Source organism: Channa argus, chromosome 2 (genome assembly GCF_033026475.1).
Source record: "Channa argus isolate prfri chromosome 2, Channa argus male v1.0, whole genome shotgun sequence".
NCBI classification, from domain to species: Eukaryota; Metazoa; Chordata; class Actinopteri; order Anabantiformes; family Channidae; genus Channa; species Channa argus.
Window position 1 is genome coordinate 21,267,820 of NC_090198.1, and position 14,402 is coordinate 21,282,221.

The 14,402-nt window shown below is 37.8% G+C and overlaps 3 protein-coding genes across 8 annotated transcripts in view; 2 read left to right on the top strand and 1 right to left on the bottom strand.

Annotated features, from left to right (window-relative positions):
• Positions 1-1,822: 1,822 nt before the first annotated feature.
• Positions 1,823-4,796, top strand: terb2 (telomere repeat binding bouquet formation protein 2). Its single transcript, XM_067493260.1, has 7 exons — positions 1,823-1,964; positions 2,802-2,883; positions 2,977-3,116; positions 4,008-4,066; positions 4,175-4,230; positions 4,319-4,407; positions 4,540-4,796. Exons 1-7 carry the CDS (start codon positions 1,901-1,903, stop codon positions 4,635-4,637), a joined length of 588 nt encoding a protein of 195 aa, XP_067349361.1. The 5' UTR covers positions 1,823-1,900; the 3' UTR covers positions 4,638-4,796.
• Positions 4,797-6,373: 1,577 nt separating this feature from the next.
• Positions 6,374-10,128, top strand: sord (sorbitol dehydrogenase). 2 transcript variants are annotated; one of them, XM_067496351.1, is made up of 9 exons: positions 6,376-6,571; positions 6,661-6,694; positions 7,087-7,251; positions 7,534-7,693; positions 7,842-7,960; positions 8,402-8,467; positions 8,577-8,755; positions 9,061-9,182; positions 9,679-10,128. In XM_067496351.1, exons 1-9 carry the CDS (start codon positions 6,518-6,520, stop codon positions 9,842-9,844), a joined length of 1,065 nt encoding a protein of 354 aa, XP_067352452.1. In that variant the 5' UTR covers positions 6,376-6,517; the 3' UTR covers positions 9,845-10,128. The 2 variants fall into 2 exon arrangements, with proteins under 2 accessions (XP_067352453.1, XP_067352452.1); XM_067496352.1 differs by lacking the exon at positions 7,087-7,251 and having other exon boundaries at positions 6,374-6,571.
• A 197-nt stretch (positions 10,129-10,325) lies between these two features.
• apba2b (amyloid beta (A4) precursor protein-binding, family A, member 2b) overlaps positions 10,326-14,402 on the bottom strand; it is a 48,798-nt gene continuing 44,721 nt past the window's right edge. For all 5 annotated transcript variants that reach the window (XM_067496350.1, XM_067496349.1, XM_067496345.1 and 2 more), the window contains 3 exons: positions 13,819-13,938; positions 13,210-13,350; positions 10,326-12,250 (listed from right to left, as the gene is read on the bottom strand). In XM_067496350.1, the coding sequence (XP_067352451.1) occupies positions 12,179-12,250; positions 13,210-13,350; positions 13,819-13,938 (333 nt within the window). In that variant the 3' untranslated portion in view covers positions 10,326-12,178. The remainder of the gene's footprint in view (positions 12,251-13,209; positions 13,351-13,818; positions 13,939-14,402) is intronic.

Genomic DNA, 14,402 nt, shown 5'->3' on the forward strand with positions numbered 1-14,402 from the left:
GAAACATAAATGCAAATGCTACCATATTTGACACATTGGGGTCACTGAAGAGTTTAATGTGAATCTTATGCTGTGGGACTCACAGTTCTCAGATCTCAACCCAACCGAACACATTTAGACACATTTTAAACAGCGTTCGCTACCAAAGTGTGACAGCGTTCTCTACTTGCATCCATTCTAATCACTTATCGATTAATATTTATAACTACCACAAGCAGGAATTGTTGCTCACAACTTGTCTTTAAAACATGACTACTGATTAACCAGTCATAAAAACCAGTACATACTGCTTAAACCCCATATCAGAATGTAGTATCAGAAAATCTAGAGCCACTCCAACTCCCTGCAGCTTTGAAATGTTAGGTTTACCCTGACCTCACGTCGCATAAGAAATCCTTTGATTTGTGCACACTTACTTCAATCAGAAACTTCCATGTGTGACAATTCAATTTTCCGCTTTGTGCCATCAGTCAGTTGGATTGCCTCTCTCCATCCACAGGGGGCATTTCTGAAGAAATGTATTGAACAAGTAATGATTCATTTTCATTCATAAAGTTGCATGGGATATTATTGTAAATGAAATAGACAGGATATATTTCCATCCACAGTTTGTGACCAAGTTTGATTTGAAAGAATGTTCCTGTTTCCCCCTCCATCCTTCGAACAGCTGGTAGCTAACAAACTATCAGACTGTGAGTTTGCAAATAGATGAAGTCCAACAAATAAAGACTCGATATCAACCAGAAAGGCTGGCCATGGTCTGGCTAGTGACAAGGTACCCGGGAGTATCTCCTGGAGATAGAAACCTGGTACCTCTAGGTGAGCTGAGATTGTCTGAGGTAGCAGTAGACAGGGAATCAAGATGCAGGGAGTAACAGCATATGCCAAAGAACACAAAGAAGTAAATGAGCTTGCATGCAGGAAAACCTGTACTGACTGGAGGCTAGACCCTCCCTGGTCCAGATGGGAAATGCCTTGGAGGAGAACAGGGCAAATAACCTGTTGGACTTCTAGATCCACCTGGACAAGATACTGGCTAACTAAACCAGAGAGTTTTATTTATAACCAGAGACCTAGAGGGGCCTGAAGGAGGAACTGGACAGTCTATGGAAGGAGTTCTTTCTCCAAAGGTGCAGTATTGGCTGAGCAGAACCATCAAAAACCCAGATTTTTTGAAGAGGACCCAGTAGTTTAGTACAGTCTATACATTTTACTAAAGCTAAAAAATAATTACTTAAGGTATAAATTTAATACTGGCCTAATGTTTTCAAACTTGCACCCTGTTTCTGCTCAATAATGGTTTCTATTGATTATGGCCGCAGAATTCACGACTAGCCATTTGCGTTTAGTATGTAAGTTGAGATGCACCGATAACTGTTACTGAATTACTTTGATCCTTAGCAAAATGCAAAAACATGATAATTCTGAGGTCATTTCTGTTTTTATAAGGAATCGAGAAATATGGGCTTCCTAAATTCAGATTAGATCCACTGAGGTTTGATTTCTGACACAAACGTCTAGCTAATGCCAGATTAAGCAGGAGCCTGCGTTAGGGGTTTTAAAGCGGCCTACCTTTATCGCCTCCACCTGTGAGTTGATAAGCAACCGAAAATACATGTGTTTCTACACCACCAACATACAGCGGTCTCTTTCGCCTCACACATGATCTTGACCTCACGTCTCCCGTTGCTTGACTTTCCCGCAAAACGCCCCGGCTGGAACAACAGCGTAACGCCAACTGCATTCCGGTTGCTTGTTGTCCTTCCCGAGTTCGTAAAAGTTCTACATTCCGACACTTTCCGACAGCGCCTGAAAGCAGCAGAGACGTTTGAGCGCCAAAAGACGCGTGTGTAGGCAGAAAAGAAAAGACAGAAAACCAGAAACGTAGCCGCATGTAGCAATGTTTAGGGAAAGGTCTGGCTGGTTTTCAAGCAGTGTGCCACAGGTCTGTCAGGATTTCTGGAGTAAGTAGTTGACCTTTTAGGCAGGTCAAGGTTTGGTACATCAAACATCTGCTAAATACTGTTAGCTAGCTGTACTCATTAGCTTCTCCGATTGGTAGGCACTAAGTAACATTACTGAAATAGCCTTAACTCCTTTGTGTGTTATGAGAGACATACAACGTTTGAAATGTCAAGTAGTGTTATAACCTATTTGTTAAAAAATATTTTAACTAAAAGTGTAGGTTCATTATATTCCCATATAGAGTAGGATCAGCATATACTGCATATAGTCAGTCTTTGCCGCATGTCTCTTTTTCTCTCTGTCAGCTGTTATTTGTGTGGTTCAACCTCCTTCCAACTGCTCATCAGATCAACATTCCTTTGGTTCTTAACTATGTTCATCGTTTCTTGCTCCATCATCAGACACTCTCGAAGCCTTATGGCCAAAGACATATCGAAGACTATTCATTTTCTCTTGGCCACTATTCAAATAAAATACCTAATGCTTCAATTTTACTTTTGTTTCTCTCCTGTTTTGATATAAAATCAATGCAAAATAAATGATTGTATAAATGCAAAATATGCAACATATAGATAAATACAAATACCCGGTGTATCACATAAGACAAAAATCATATATGTTATTTAAAATTCAACACCCAATTTATTCTGTTTAAAGAGTTTAATATACTGGAGGTTTTTTGGTTTTTTTTTTCAGTTTCATGTGTTAGGCTTTTGCTGTCTTTGACACGATAAGTTAAAAGACACTACTAAAACACATACTATCTTAAATGAACTGGTGTATTCACTAAGTGTTGTTTCGAGACCTTTTGGTCATAATACGTTTTTTTCTTGTAGCTTTGGAGGGTGGCACTGTTGCTGGGTGGAGGACGGCAGATTATCTTTTCAGTGCGGATGCTGCTTCTCCAGATACTCTGAGGTGAAGAGAAGAATAAGACAAAAAAGCTGCACATTCATTATTCACTAAATGAATGTATCTGCAATCTGTTTAAAGCTATAATGTCTTTTTTAGGATTTTTGAGAGCAAAGATTACCTCTGGAACAAGGTGACAGTTTTTCACAGTTTTTTTCTCTGCGCCTGTGACAAACGCCAGAGTGTAACGTCTGTGTGCATTGGTCATTATGTGCTGCCTCCGGCCTCAGTACAGCACGGTGAGGACGACTGAATCTTTACTGATTTGTTTAAGCCATATTAAATATGAAGTTCATGGTGTCAAGATTTTCAATAACATAAATCTAAGGGTTTGCAAGATAATTACGACAAAGGTAATAGCACATGTTTCTACTACACAATACATTTTTTAAATTATAAATTAAAGATTCTTATTTTTTTTTTTTTTTTAGATTAATTGAACCTCACTCTACCACTCACGCAGTATGATATGCTTCCAGCACACGAATAATGAGTACAGGTATCAATGTGAAGTAGGAGACATTTTGTTTTGAGCAGAAAGGGAAAAGGGACTTCACTGATTTTAAACATGCTTCTTTTGGTTCTAGCTTGAATAGTACACAAACATAAATGCCATTAAATTTCTCCCTGACTTCCCTATATTAAAATATCTCTCTACTTCTAGCTGAAAAACTCCAGATGACATCACTTGGAAGAACCTAACTCATTTGTATTCATGTTCTCCCTGCTTTTCCAGAGCTCCATTACATCATCTGAACTCCTAATGATGAAAACTCAGCTATAAGCAGAGGAATATTCTAATTTGGAGAAGTCAGAGGGACGTTTAAAAGCATTAATGTACATTTACACCCTAAACTAAAACCATAGATAGTCCTTTGATGCATGGCTGTAGGGGAGCTTTAATCTGCCTTTTTACAATTAAAATCAGCATTGTTTTATCTTTCCAGGCCTCTAAAAATTATTCAGAGGAACCAGTGACACCTAGTTGAACCATGGTTGAAGACATAATCAGTGTGTGATTTGAAGGGTCAAGCAAAAAAAACATTGCAAACCATAATAATGAATGACATTTAATTGAAGGCAAACTCTAAGTTACAGCTCATTCCGCTTTCTCCTAATTATTATTTCAGAGGTGAGAAATGTGGTTGGGCGGTTCATTTGGGAGCATGAAGATAACCAGTCAGTACAGGTTAGTACTCAAGCACAATATAATTCACACAAAGGGCAGATAATATAAAAAATTATACTTATAAATTATTAAAATTATACAGTAGTTAGAGTGATTTCTGGCTTACAGGGTTCCCATAAGACTTTTCACACAGAAGATGAGTACATTAAAGAAGGAGTCTGCAAGTATGTTATATTTTCACTGTATTTTCACATATATTTATAATTAGACTCGTTCAGTTGTTACTTCATGAAGTCCCTGTTCTCTTTTGAGTCCCGAGCCATCAGACACAGACTCATCAGAAAATGAAGCTCCTCTTTCTGGTCATATACAGGATTATCTAGTCAGCGACATGCTTACAGGTGAAATCTTTGTCAGCATTTACTGTGTGTGTTTTTTGGCCGGAGCTGAAGCTTCAGTTCTATGTTCATATAATGAGACAATCCTAAACATCTGCTGGAGGACCGTTTCTTTTGTTGGCCTTTTCACTCTAGGATACCTCAGCATGGACAACCTGCAGAAATATTCAGGGGATCTGTGTGATTTCCATCCTGTGTGTTTTCGATGCTCCAACTCTAAAGCCCACACATAAGCAAATGCCCACCAAGACAAAAGCACGTTAAACAAACAGTACGTGCAGGTGCATGTTGCAGATAAACGAGTTAATGTGTTTATGTTTGCTTGACCTAACTGCAGTTGTGTACTGTATGAATATACGTTAATACTGTGGCATAAAATAAACACGTGTAACAAAGCAGATGCTAATCTCATTTTGTAATTGTGCAATGTCCTTTTAATAATTTAATCATTTATCATGTTTCCTAACTAATGAACCATGTCTGAAAGAGGCAAATGGTATAAGTGGGTCCACATTTATTATTCTGGTCCATCTCTAGATTCTGTACCATAAGAGGACATGGACATACATTATTCTGACACAATGCCCATTTTTTATAGACTGAAAGTGACACAAAAGAACTTTTTGTCATTGCCTTTGGATTTGTATTGAGTCCTACAAGGAATGAGGGACTAAAACAAGACTAACATGTCAGTCATGTTTTCTTCATATCCTACTACTCATAAAACATTTTAATTTAAAATCATTATTTATGTGCAATACACTGCTATAAAATTAAATGGGTCCATTGCCTTAACTATTATTAAATGCACTTTATCACAACTGTTAATTGCATTGTTAATATTTTCATAATATTACCTTTTCACCTTTAGGTTTTCTTTGTTATAGTCAGATATCAGAGTTTTTCATACAATTGTGTTTTTTTTCCCTTTTGAGCAGAGAGCAAGTAATTTTCTTTGGATAACGTAGTTTTAAAAAAAATCTAAAAACACACCATTTAATTAGATGCATGCTGTATTCACCTCTAGACACTTTTGCTATATATTGCTTTAGTGGTGTCCATGTTTCCCAGAGCCAAATGTAATAATAGTGGGAATTTAGTAGATGTGAACTATGGAACATGGTAAATTCTGACAATAATGCATAAATAAACAGCCTCCTGGGAATAGTATGCTTATAGAAATGTTGCAAATCCACCCCTGAGATAGATTGGTGACCTGTGCAGGTTGTACCATGCTCGGGAGGTGTGGTGGGGCTGGTGGTTCAATAGAACTAGTTAAAAAAAAAAAACACTGCTAGCTAACACATAAGAAAACACACTGAAAAAGCAGTGCATCAAATGGTATGAGTAAATATTTTGTGGCAGTCCACTGTATTATAGGACCAAAATTTTTTTGCATTTGAAATGTAAGATACATTTAAACTCTGTCACACAGTAAACATTTTAACATTTAATTCCAAAGTGTGATAATTGATTATAATGTAATTTTTCAGAAGCTGCACTTCCTAATCGTTGGCATTAGGTGGAACCAGAGGCTCAAAGTGAAATAGCTGGCAGGACGTCTCTTACATGTATAACATACTAATAATTAATTCCCATAACATAATTGTTTTGCCATTAGTAAAATGGGATGTTAATTTAATTTACAGGAAACTCAAAATGTTGCAATACATACAGAAAGACTTGTGAATAAATCGTCAGTGTAACTAACCAAAAATGGAGCGCACTATGACAGACGTTAAGGGGGTTTGTATTTACATCACAGAATTTCAATAACATGGACTCAATATTAACTCATAATTGATAACACCATAACGTAAGCATGTTTTCGAATAATATAAAGCGGCACTAGGCGTTGCATGTAATTTCCAGAGGGTAACTACATTTCTTTGCTCGGCTTCTTTGGCCAACCCTGCAAAGTGGTCTGTTCCGCGTGTCTTTGTCCAACCACAGGCTTTGTTTTGGTACCAGCCCACAATAAGGAAGTTCCCTGCAGCGTGTGCACTTACTGTACTTTGAGACTGACAGATAACAACGTGACATTCTATTTCGCCGGGGGATTTGTTTGTGTGTTTTGTTATCGCACTTTTGACATCTGTGTGTTGTATCTGTCATGGCGCAGGAAAATCTGTCTGTGGTGCTGCATTCTCAAGGAGACCTCCGGCTGGTAGGAGATCTATATCAAACTTAAACAATGTCCATTTTACTTGCATTAAACTGACGGCAGCCTTTTTGCATTCTGTCCTGTTCTTGAAGGAAAAGCGCCCTGTCCCGGAGCCAGGACCTTGTGGTAAAAATAAGCTATGTAGAAAAGCATATTATACAATTTATAAAGTAGGCTATTTTAAGAAACATTGCAAAACATTTGTAGGGGTGGTTATAGAAGGTTACTCTATTTTTAGTGCATTAAAAAATCCTTTTATTATCTCAGGATGACAATTACATTTTGAAAACCAATGCACTAGTGGCAAAAATTTATATTTATTACATATCCTTCCTGCATTGTCCCTAGTTAGCCTAAAATCAAACTTTATTTCCTTTAATCATGTTTGTAATGTTGAACAAATCTGAGATGTTGGTTTTAATTTTTAAATTTGGGATCAGCTTATTTTCAATTGTCCTTTAGTGACAAATTAACAAGTCAGTAACATCCTCACTGTGTATATCATGTTTTGTACCCAGATGTTTTGGTACAGATGCACTCTGTTGGAATTTGTGGATCAGATGTTCACTACTGGCAGCACGGCCGAATCGGGGACTTTGTGGTTAAAAAACCAATGGTATTGGGGCATGAGGCATCGGGGCGGGTGGTAAAGGTTGGCTCAGCAGTCACGCACCTTAAAGTAGGTAAGTGGTCGAGAAGAGTGTGTGTCAGAGGTTGGGAAACACAAAAGGCAGTTTCCCATGCAGGTGCACTGCAGGGAGGCTGGGATGCTTTTACATTTGACAGAGTATCCATTGATTTCGGACATCAATAGGTATAGTTCAACATCAGCTGTTGCAAGCATTCATAGCAGTCTAATGTCACTGTCATGTGTTGTCACTAAAGCAAACATTAAATCACTGGTGGCCGCAATGATACCTGAACTACCACAACAAGTGCTTTGAATCTGAATTGTGTTTTTTTAGGTGACAGAGTGGCTATTGAACCTGGTGTGCCCCGTGAGACAGACGAATTCTTTAAAAATGGACGTTATAACTTGTCGCCCACAATCTTCTTCTGCGCCACACCTCCTGATGATGGAAACCTGTGCCGATTCTACAAGCACAGTGCCAACTTCTGTTATAAGTAACAATTGTTCAGTCTCACATGGTTTTTTACCAGAGATTACTTAACTGCCTGATCTTTGTCCCCTAACTGACTCTCTTGCCTCACCTTTGCATATATCATTCTGTTTCTTTCTTCTTCTTTCTTTGTCTTTCCATTAATTGTTCAGGTTACCTGACAATGTGACATTTGAGGAAGGAGCTTTAATTGAGCCTCTATCTGTGGGGATCCATGCCTGTCGCAGAGCTGGTGTAACCCTAGGAAGCACAGTGCTCATCTGTGGTTCTGGTAATGATTTAGCCAAAATTATTAAACCCACACGAGAAAAATCTATATTTGTAGCAATATTTAACAAACAAGAGTGTGCATCACAGGACATGCTGCATACTCATTTAGAAGAGATGATAGTCTGGGTATAGCCACTAAAATGAATCATACTGACTCAGCAAAACGCAATACATGGAAAAACCGCTGAACCTTACAACCGTTTGTTAAATATTAAATCATTTACAAAGTTCTTGGGTCAAAAACAATCTAATGAACACTTCAAACACTTGTGTGAAAATACATGAATACAAAATTAAATTATTGTTTGGTATAAAAGTAATGGTATCGGTTGAACGGATCTTTATGGTACTGATATTTGCCTTGTACAACAGCCGAACCTTTTAACTGCAAGCATATAGAGACGGTGCACTTTCCACAGTAGATATTTGTTTGTTTCTACAGGACCTATTGGGTTATGCTCTTTGCTTGCGGCCAAGGCAATGGGGGCCTCGCAGGTCGTAATAACCGGTAACACACGTGGTTCAACACTTTCCTTAACTGACATGGCATGATATAATTTTGGTATCGCCTTCTTTGTAGTATTTTCTCTTTAATCCAGTACATTTTCTGTGTTCAGATCTGTTCTCAGAGCGTTTGACTGTGGCCAAAGAGTTGGGTGCTGACTTCCAGCTGAATGTGAAGAGAGGAGACGAACCCCAGCAGCTTGCCAAGAGTGTAACAGACCTGCTTGGAGCTCAGCCTCAAATTACCATCGAATGCACTGGTTCTGAGAGCAGCATCCAAACTGCCATCTATGTATGAGACCTCCCTCAGTAAAGACCATTCAAAGCTGTTTTCAGAGCTATGCAATAGCCCATCACAAACTCTGTATTGACAAATTAACTATATTTACTGTACTTTAGTACAGTTTAGAGCTACTTGTACTTTTTCTAATGTACAATTTGTTTCATCAACTTCATCACAACCCACTAAAACAGAGACATGCTACCTACATCTAAATGTATTGAAATTCAAATCATTTATTGTGAATCAAGCAACACAAAGTTTTGGGACAACTGACTCTTATTAATTAGCTATTGAGTTTTATTTTCTCCCTATAGGCAACATGTTCAGGAGGTGTGGTGGTGCTGGTGGGTCTCGGCTCTGAGATGGCCACTGTTCCTCTGGTTAATGCTGCTGTAAGAGAGGTGGACATCAGAGGAGTCTTCCGCTACTGCAACACGTAAGAAAGTAATTCATTGCACTTATGATAGAATAGGTGTCTGCTTGTAAGTGAAATCTAAACATCTACAAAATGTCCATGACTAAAGCTTGAACCATAAAGTTCAGTGCAAAAGTCTGCATCTCTTTATTTTGAAATGTCAAAAACAGTAATAATGTTTTTATCAACATAATAAAAGTCCATTTAACTAGTACAAATTATCTATCATAAATTAAGGTACATTTTTAATTAATGTAAAGATTTGCAGACTTTTGGACTGATTTTATTTTCATTATCTTACTACAGTGAGACTTTCTTTTCATACATTCTTTCTTTCTTTTTATACATTCCTCAACCCTTTTTGTTATTTCTGATGATGAAAGAACATTTGTACTAGCTGAATGTTTATAGTTAAGTTAATTTTGCATCTTCTTACATTTCAAAAACCTTTTTGCACCCAATTATTATGTATCATAGTGATTTAACTGCTCAGTAAAATATGTGACATGTGTTGCAGTTGGCCGATGGCCATAGCCATGTTGGCATCTGGTAAAGTGAATGTGAAGCCCCTTGTGACCCATCGTTTCCCTCTGGAGGAAGCTGTCCAAGCCTTTGAGACTACACGCCAGGGTGTTGGGATAAAAGTTATGCTGAAGTGTGACCGCAATGACCAGAACCCCTGATGTGAGCTGTTGCAGTGAAACTAAACAGACAGAACATAGCAACTCAGCATGATGTTCACAAACTGGACATTAACCCTTAGAAAGAAAGAAAAACAACTCTGTAAAAGATAACTGACTGCTATGTTGCCTACAGGCCAAACTTAGGTGACGTCAAATGGTACATTAATGGTCAACAGTTAAATTACTGTATGATTGCTTACAATTTAGTTTCTGTGTAACCTAAGATAATTTAAAAAGTTACCATAGTAAAAATATTTAAACAATAAAGTTTTATTTAAACACTGGTGGATTTAGGTTATTTTTGTGTGTGTGAAACCCTGCACTTCCCATTTGTTACCATTAGGGGGAACCAGAGATTCGAAGTGCATTTATTATATATGTGTATATATGTTACTCCCATGGTATAATGGATTTGTAGTTAGTAAAAACAAAAATATATTTTAATACTGGAAACAGAAAAAGTAAAATACAAGCACAGATGCTTGTTAATGAAAAGACTTGATAATCATTTTGTTTATTTTTAAACATTTCTAGAGTGATACATTAACATTTTTGAGTGTGTATTGTGTAGGACTGTGACAGCTCCTTCTACACAACATATTTGTGCTTCCATGAACAAAATGATAACTGTAATGGTAAACAATTTGTTATTAATATGCAGGACAAAAAACAAAGCAAAACAATGGACTTCACATTTTGGTCTAACACATAAAAATACTAGACAAACTTTATAAAAAGGTTTTTTTTCCAAGATTTGTATATTTCTATTGGATCCCCAGGAAACGGCACACAGCAGGTCGTGGCAGACAGTATTACTTCGCACAGCTTACTGACGCACATAATGGAATGGATTCATTCTTAATGTTTTCTTGCTTGGTGTCTGCTATGTGTTTTGTATTGTACACATACAGACATCAAAGTCTGAAATGCTAAAGTTCACCAGTTTTGTTTTTAAGATTTAGTTTGCGGTTTGATCAAGTCCAACAAAACCAGCCAGGTTTAGCTCAGATTTTATTATCTTGCCACACACGATACTACTTTACAAGGCATGCACACAGATTATGTTCATATGGTTAAATTTTACTACAATGCATGTAAAACCATTACTCAGTGGTAAGGCTTTTTTTCTGTCACAGTGTGTGATTCACAGTTGACTCTTTCCCTTTCAAAATTGCAAGCCAACATAAAAGGTGGGAAAATGTTTGCAGTGACCAAACCCGTGTTTTGTTTTCTTAAACATGAGCACAACACTAGACAAGTTTCTCATTATGTACAGACATTCTAATACTGCTTATGGCAATGGGACAGCTCACACGACACAGTTACATTCACAGTCCACTCACAGTATGCATGAGTTTCAGTCAGGAACACTAAAGATGAACAAACAGTAGAGTAGCACACAAAAGAAACATAATTTTCCGTACATGTGACTTTAATATCAAAAGCATCATGAATGCATGTTAATAGTTTAATTCAGCTGCTTATTATTTAAATGTGTGTGTGTTTGTACATGAGATTTAGAAAAGAGTTATTTTGCCATACAGTGGTTGAACTTGTGTATTGCCATAAAATGAAGTAAATCAAAACGATATGGCATTTCTTCCAAAAACCCTGCTGCAAGCAACAGTTTGAGTCACGTGTGCATTTTATCAACTTAACATATTTAAACGCATATTTAACATATTTAAACGCAACTTTTCAAACTTTAAAGTAATTCCAATTTTTCCAATTTAATTCCAATTTTTACTGGTAAGTACTATGATACTAACATTTCTATGTGTTTTTGCCCTCATTCCAGCCTGCCTTCAATTCAACAGTTAAATTCAATAAATATTTACAGTGCAGCCGTGGCACATTCCTCCTCACTGCCCCATTCACAATATTAGCAAAATATGTATTTACACGAGAAATAAATTAACAGAGAAGAAAAATGAATCTATACAAGATGTATAGTAGAAGTATCATATTGCATTACCAGAATATAAAAAAATAAATTGTGATGCATTCACTCGATAAGTCCATTTACTCAATCACGAACAAAAAAGCACTGAGAAATAAATAACATTATCTATACCCACACACACATACACACATACACGCACACACATACTTGATCTCTTCAGCTGTTCAGATGGAAAAAGCATCTCATGTTAATCAAATGGCCATTGCATGTTAAGCACAGATAAGGGAGAAGGGTGAAGTCATGAAGTCATCAGCTCAAAAAAAAACAAAAAAATAGGAGAAGCAATCTTCCCCCCGGGCACTGGTCAGCCTGGTTGTCCCCATAAGATTACCAATCACAGCCTGTCCTGGGGAGCGGCCCCAGGTCATCATTTATATGTACATGGGTGTCTCCTGTCCTGTTAGAAGTCTGAACATGGCTGCTGGCATCGTCTTCATGTGAATCTGGCAGTGAGAGAAGTAACAGCACAATCACAATGAAATGAAGATTTATGTAAGTATTTGTTACTTCACACCACAAACCTGCTGGTGATTGTGTGCGTCACTATGCCTTTATAAATGCTCTGAGTTTTTTTCTTACCCAATTTGAAGTGTCCAAAAAATAGTTTATTATCATCAGTTTATTATTTTACAGTTTGCCGTCCATCTTTCAGCTCAAGCAGTGACCACCGATGACTGGTGCACCCACAAAGAATAGCGTCTTTTAGGCTAATGTTCAACAAATGAGAACTTTTGGGTGCAACACCACTGTACTTGGCTCACTGCAAACGTCACAATGCAGCTCATGGACAACAACAAAGGCCCAAGTAATGTGACGTAAGTCCACCTGACAAATTGTTAAATTTCATATCGAATCTGTTTTTACACATTCATGTAAAAGTGAGGCAAGTGGTTCTGACAAGTCCACCGCTCCAGTATTGTGTCACTGAAAGACGCGCTCCAATTCCAGAACTGTTAAATTAATTCTAACCGTCCTGACTTTTAGTTTTGAAACATGCCAGATTATAAAATATAGATAATGATACTGACTATTTCCATCAGTCCTGCCCTGGCAGGTAATTGCCCTTTTCTGTCAAACTCATTACCCCAGTTTGTTGAGGAGGTTTTCTGTTAAAGCGGTAGCAAACCAAGCTGAAGTAAAGTTACTTTCTTAAAATTTCTTTAGAGCCACAAAAGGAAATGGACAACTGTTTACAGTCTGAGCAGAATAAATGACAATGAGTAAAAATAGCTTGATGTGTAAAATCAGTGGAGTGACTCTTTATTCTTATATGGTTCTTTTTTCTCAAGACAGGGCAAGTTTACTGATATTATAAACATTATAAAACAAAAGTGATAATAAAAATCACATATATTTGCCAAGCATCTGCAGACAGGCATTTGTGTGTGTTCATTAGTCTAACCTCGCCAACGGAATTTGAGAGAGCCTGGACAATCTTCTCGTGTGCCGTTGCCACCACACTCTGCCCATTGATCTCAATGATCCTGTGACCCACACGGACACCACCTCGCTCAGCAATACCACCTCGCATCAGGCTGCATATCTGAAAGGAAAAATGCACACAGAAAGTATAGTTGTCATGTTTTGCAAGAATGTGGAACCAGGTACAAGATGAATGCTACTGCAGTGTTGCAGTGTGACATCCAACACTGAACAATGAACAAAGACAATGATAAAATGATACCAAAATAAATGATAGCTAGAGATCCACTTTTTTATTTTCCTGAACTGAGGTGGGTTGATAAATATTGTACAAGCCCCCATAGCAATTTATCACAATAAAGAGAAAATAAAATGGAATAATGAGCAGATTAATCTTAGGTGTGACAGGATTGTGGAACATGCACAGAAGCAGGAAACTGTAAGATACACTAAACAGTAAAGTTCACAACTTGTCCGTAAGAAATAATGCAGCAAAGCCAAACATTTTAATTATTATTTTTAAGGTTTTGTTCATGGCACTGATGACAAAGAAGTGGGGTTGACAGGCAGATGTCAGGTTTGTACTTACTATGCCATTCTGGACGCTGAAGCCGAGCTGGTATTTGAGATCTGGTCTCTTTATAAGGACGGTGGTAACAGGAGGGCAGCTGACAATGTTCATTTTGACCTGGACCTGGTTCTTTAAGCCCTTTAACAAAAACATAAAGAAATATATTTTTCAAAGAAATAATTGTCCCGACGCTGACGCTGATCTGTGTCGCCCTGGAAACCTTAACCTTAACCCTATCTCTCCCCTCTGCTCTCACTCTCTCTCCCGGCGTTGTCTAATTAGCAGCCATTCGTCTCACCTGCGCCGCTCCCTTTATACACCAGTCACCGACTTGTCTCTTCCAGGTCGTCTTCCTGTGCACTGGGAATTTCACTGCCTGTTTGTGCCTGCGTTGTGCTCATCCTCCCGATTCCTTGCCTGCCTGGTTATTTTGTTCCCATCCTGCCCCTGGAGCCTTGTCTTTTGTTTTATTCTCTGGCCTCTGGGTCCAGTGAGAGACTTTTATTTCAGACTATCATCTCTGATTGATCTCTCTGTTATGGATTCTACTGACTTCTTTGGATTTTGCTTTAGTCTCTAGTGAATCGCTACAAGGATGTTTT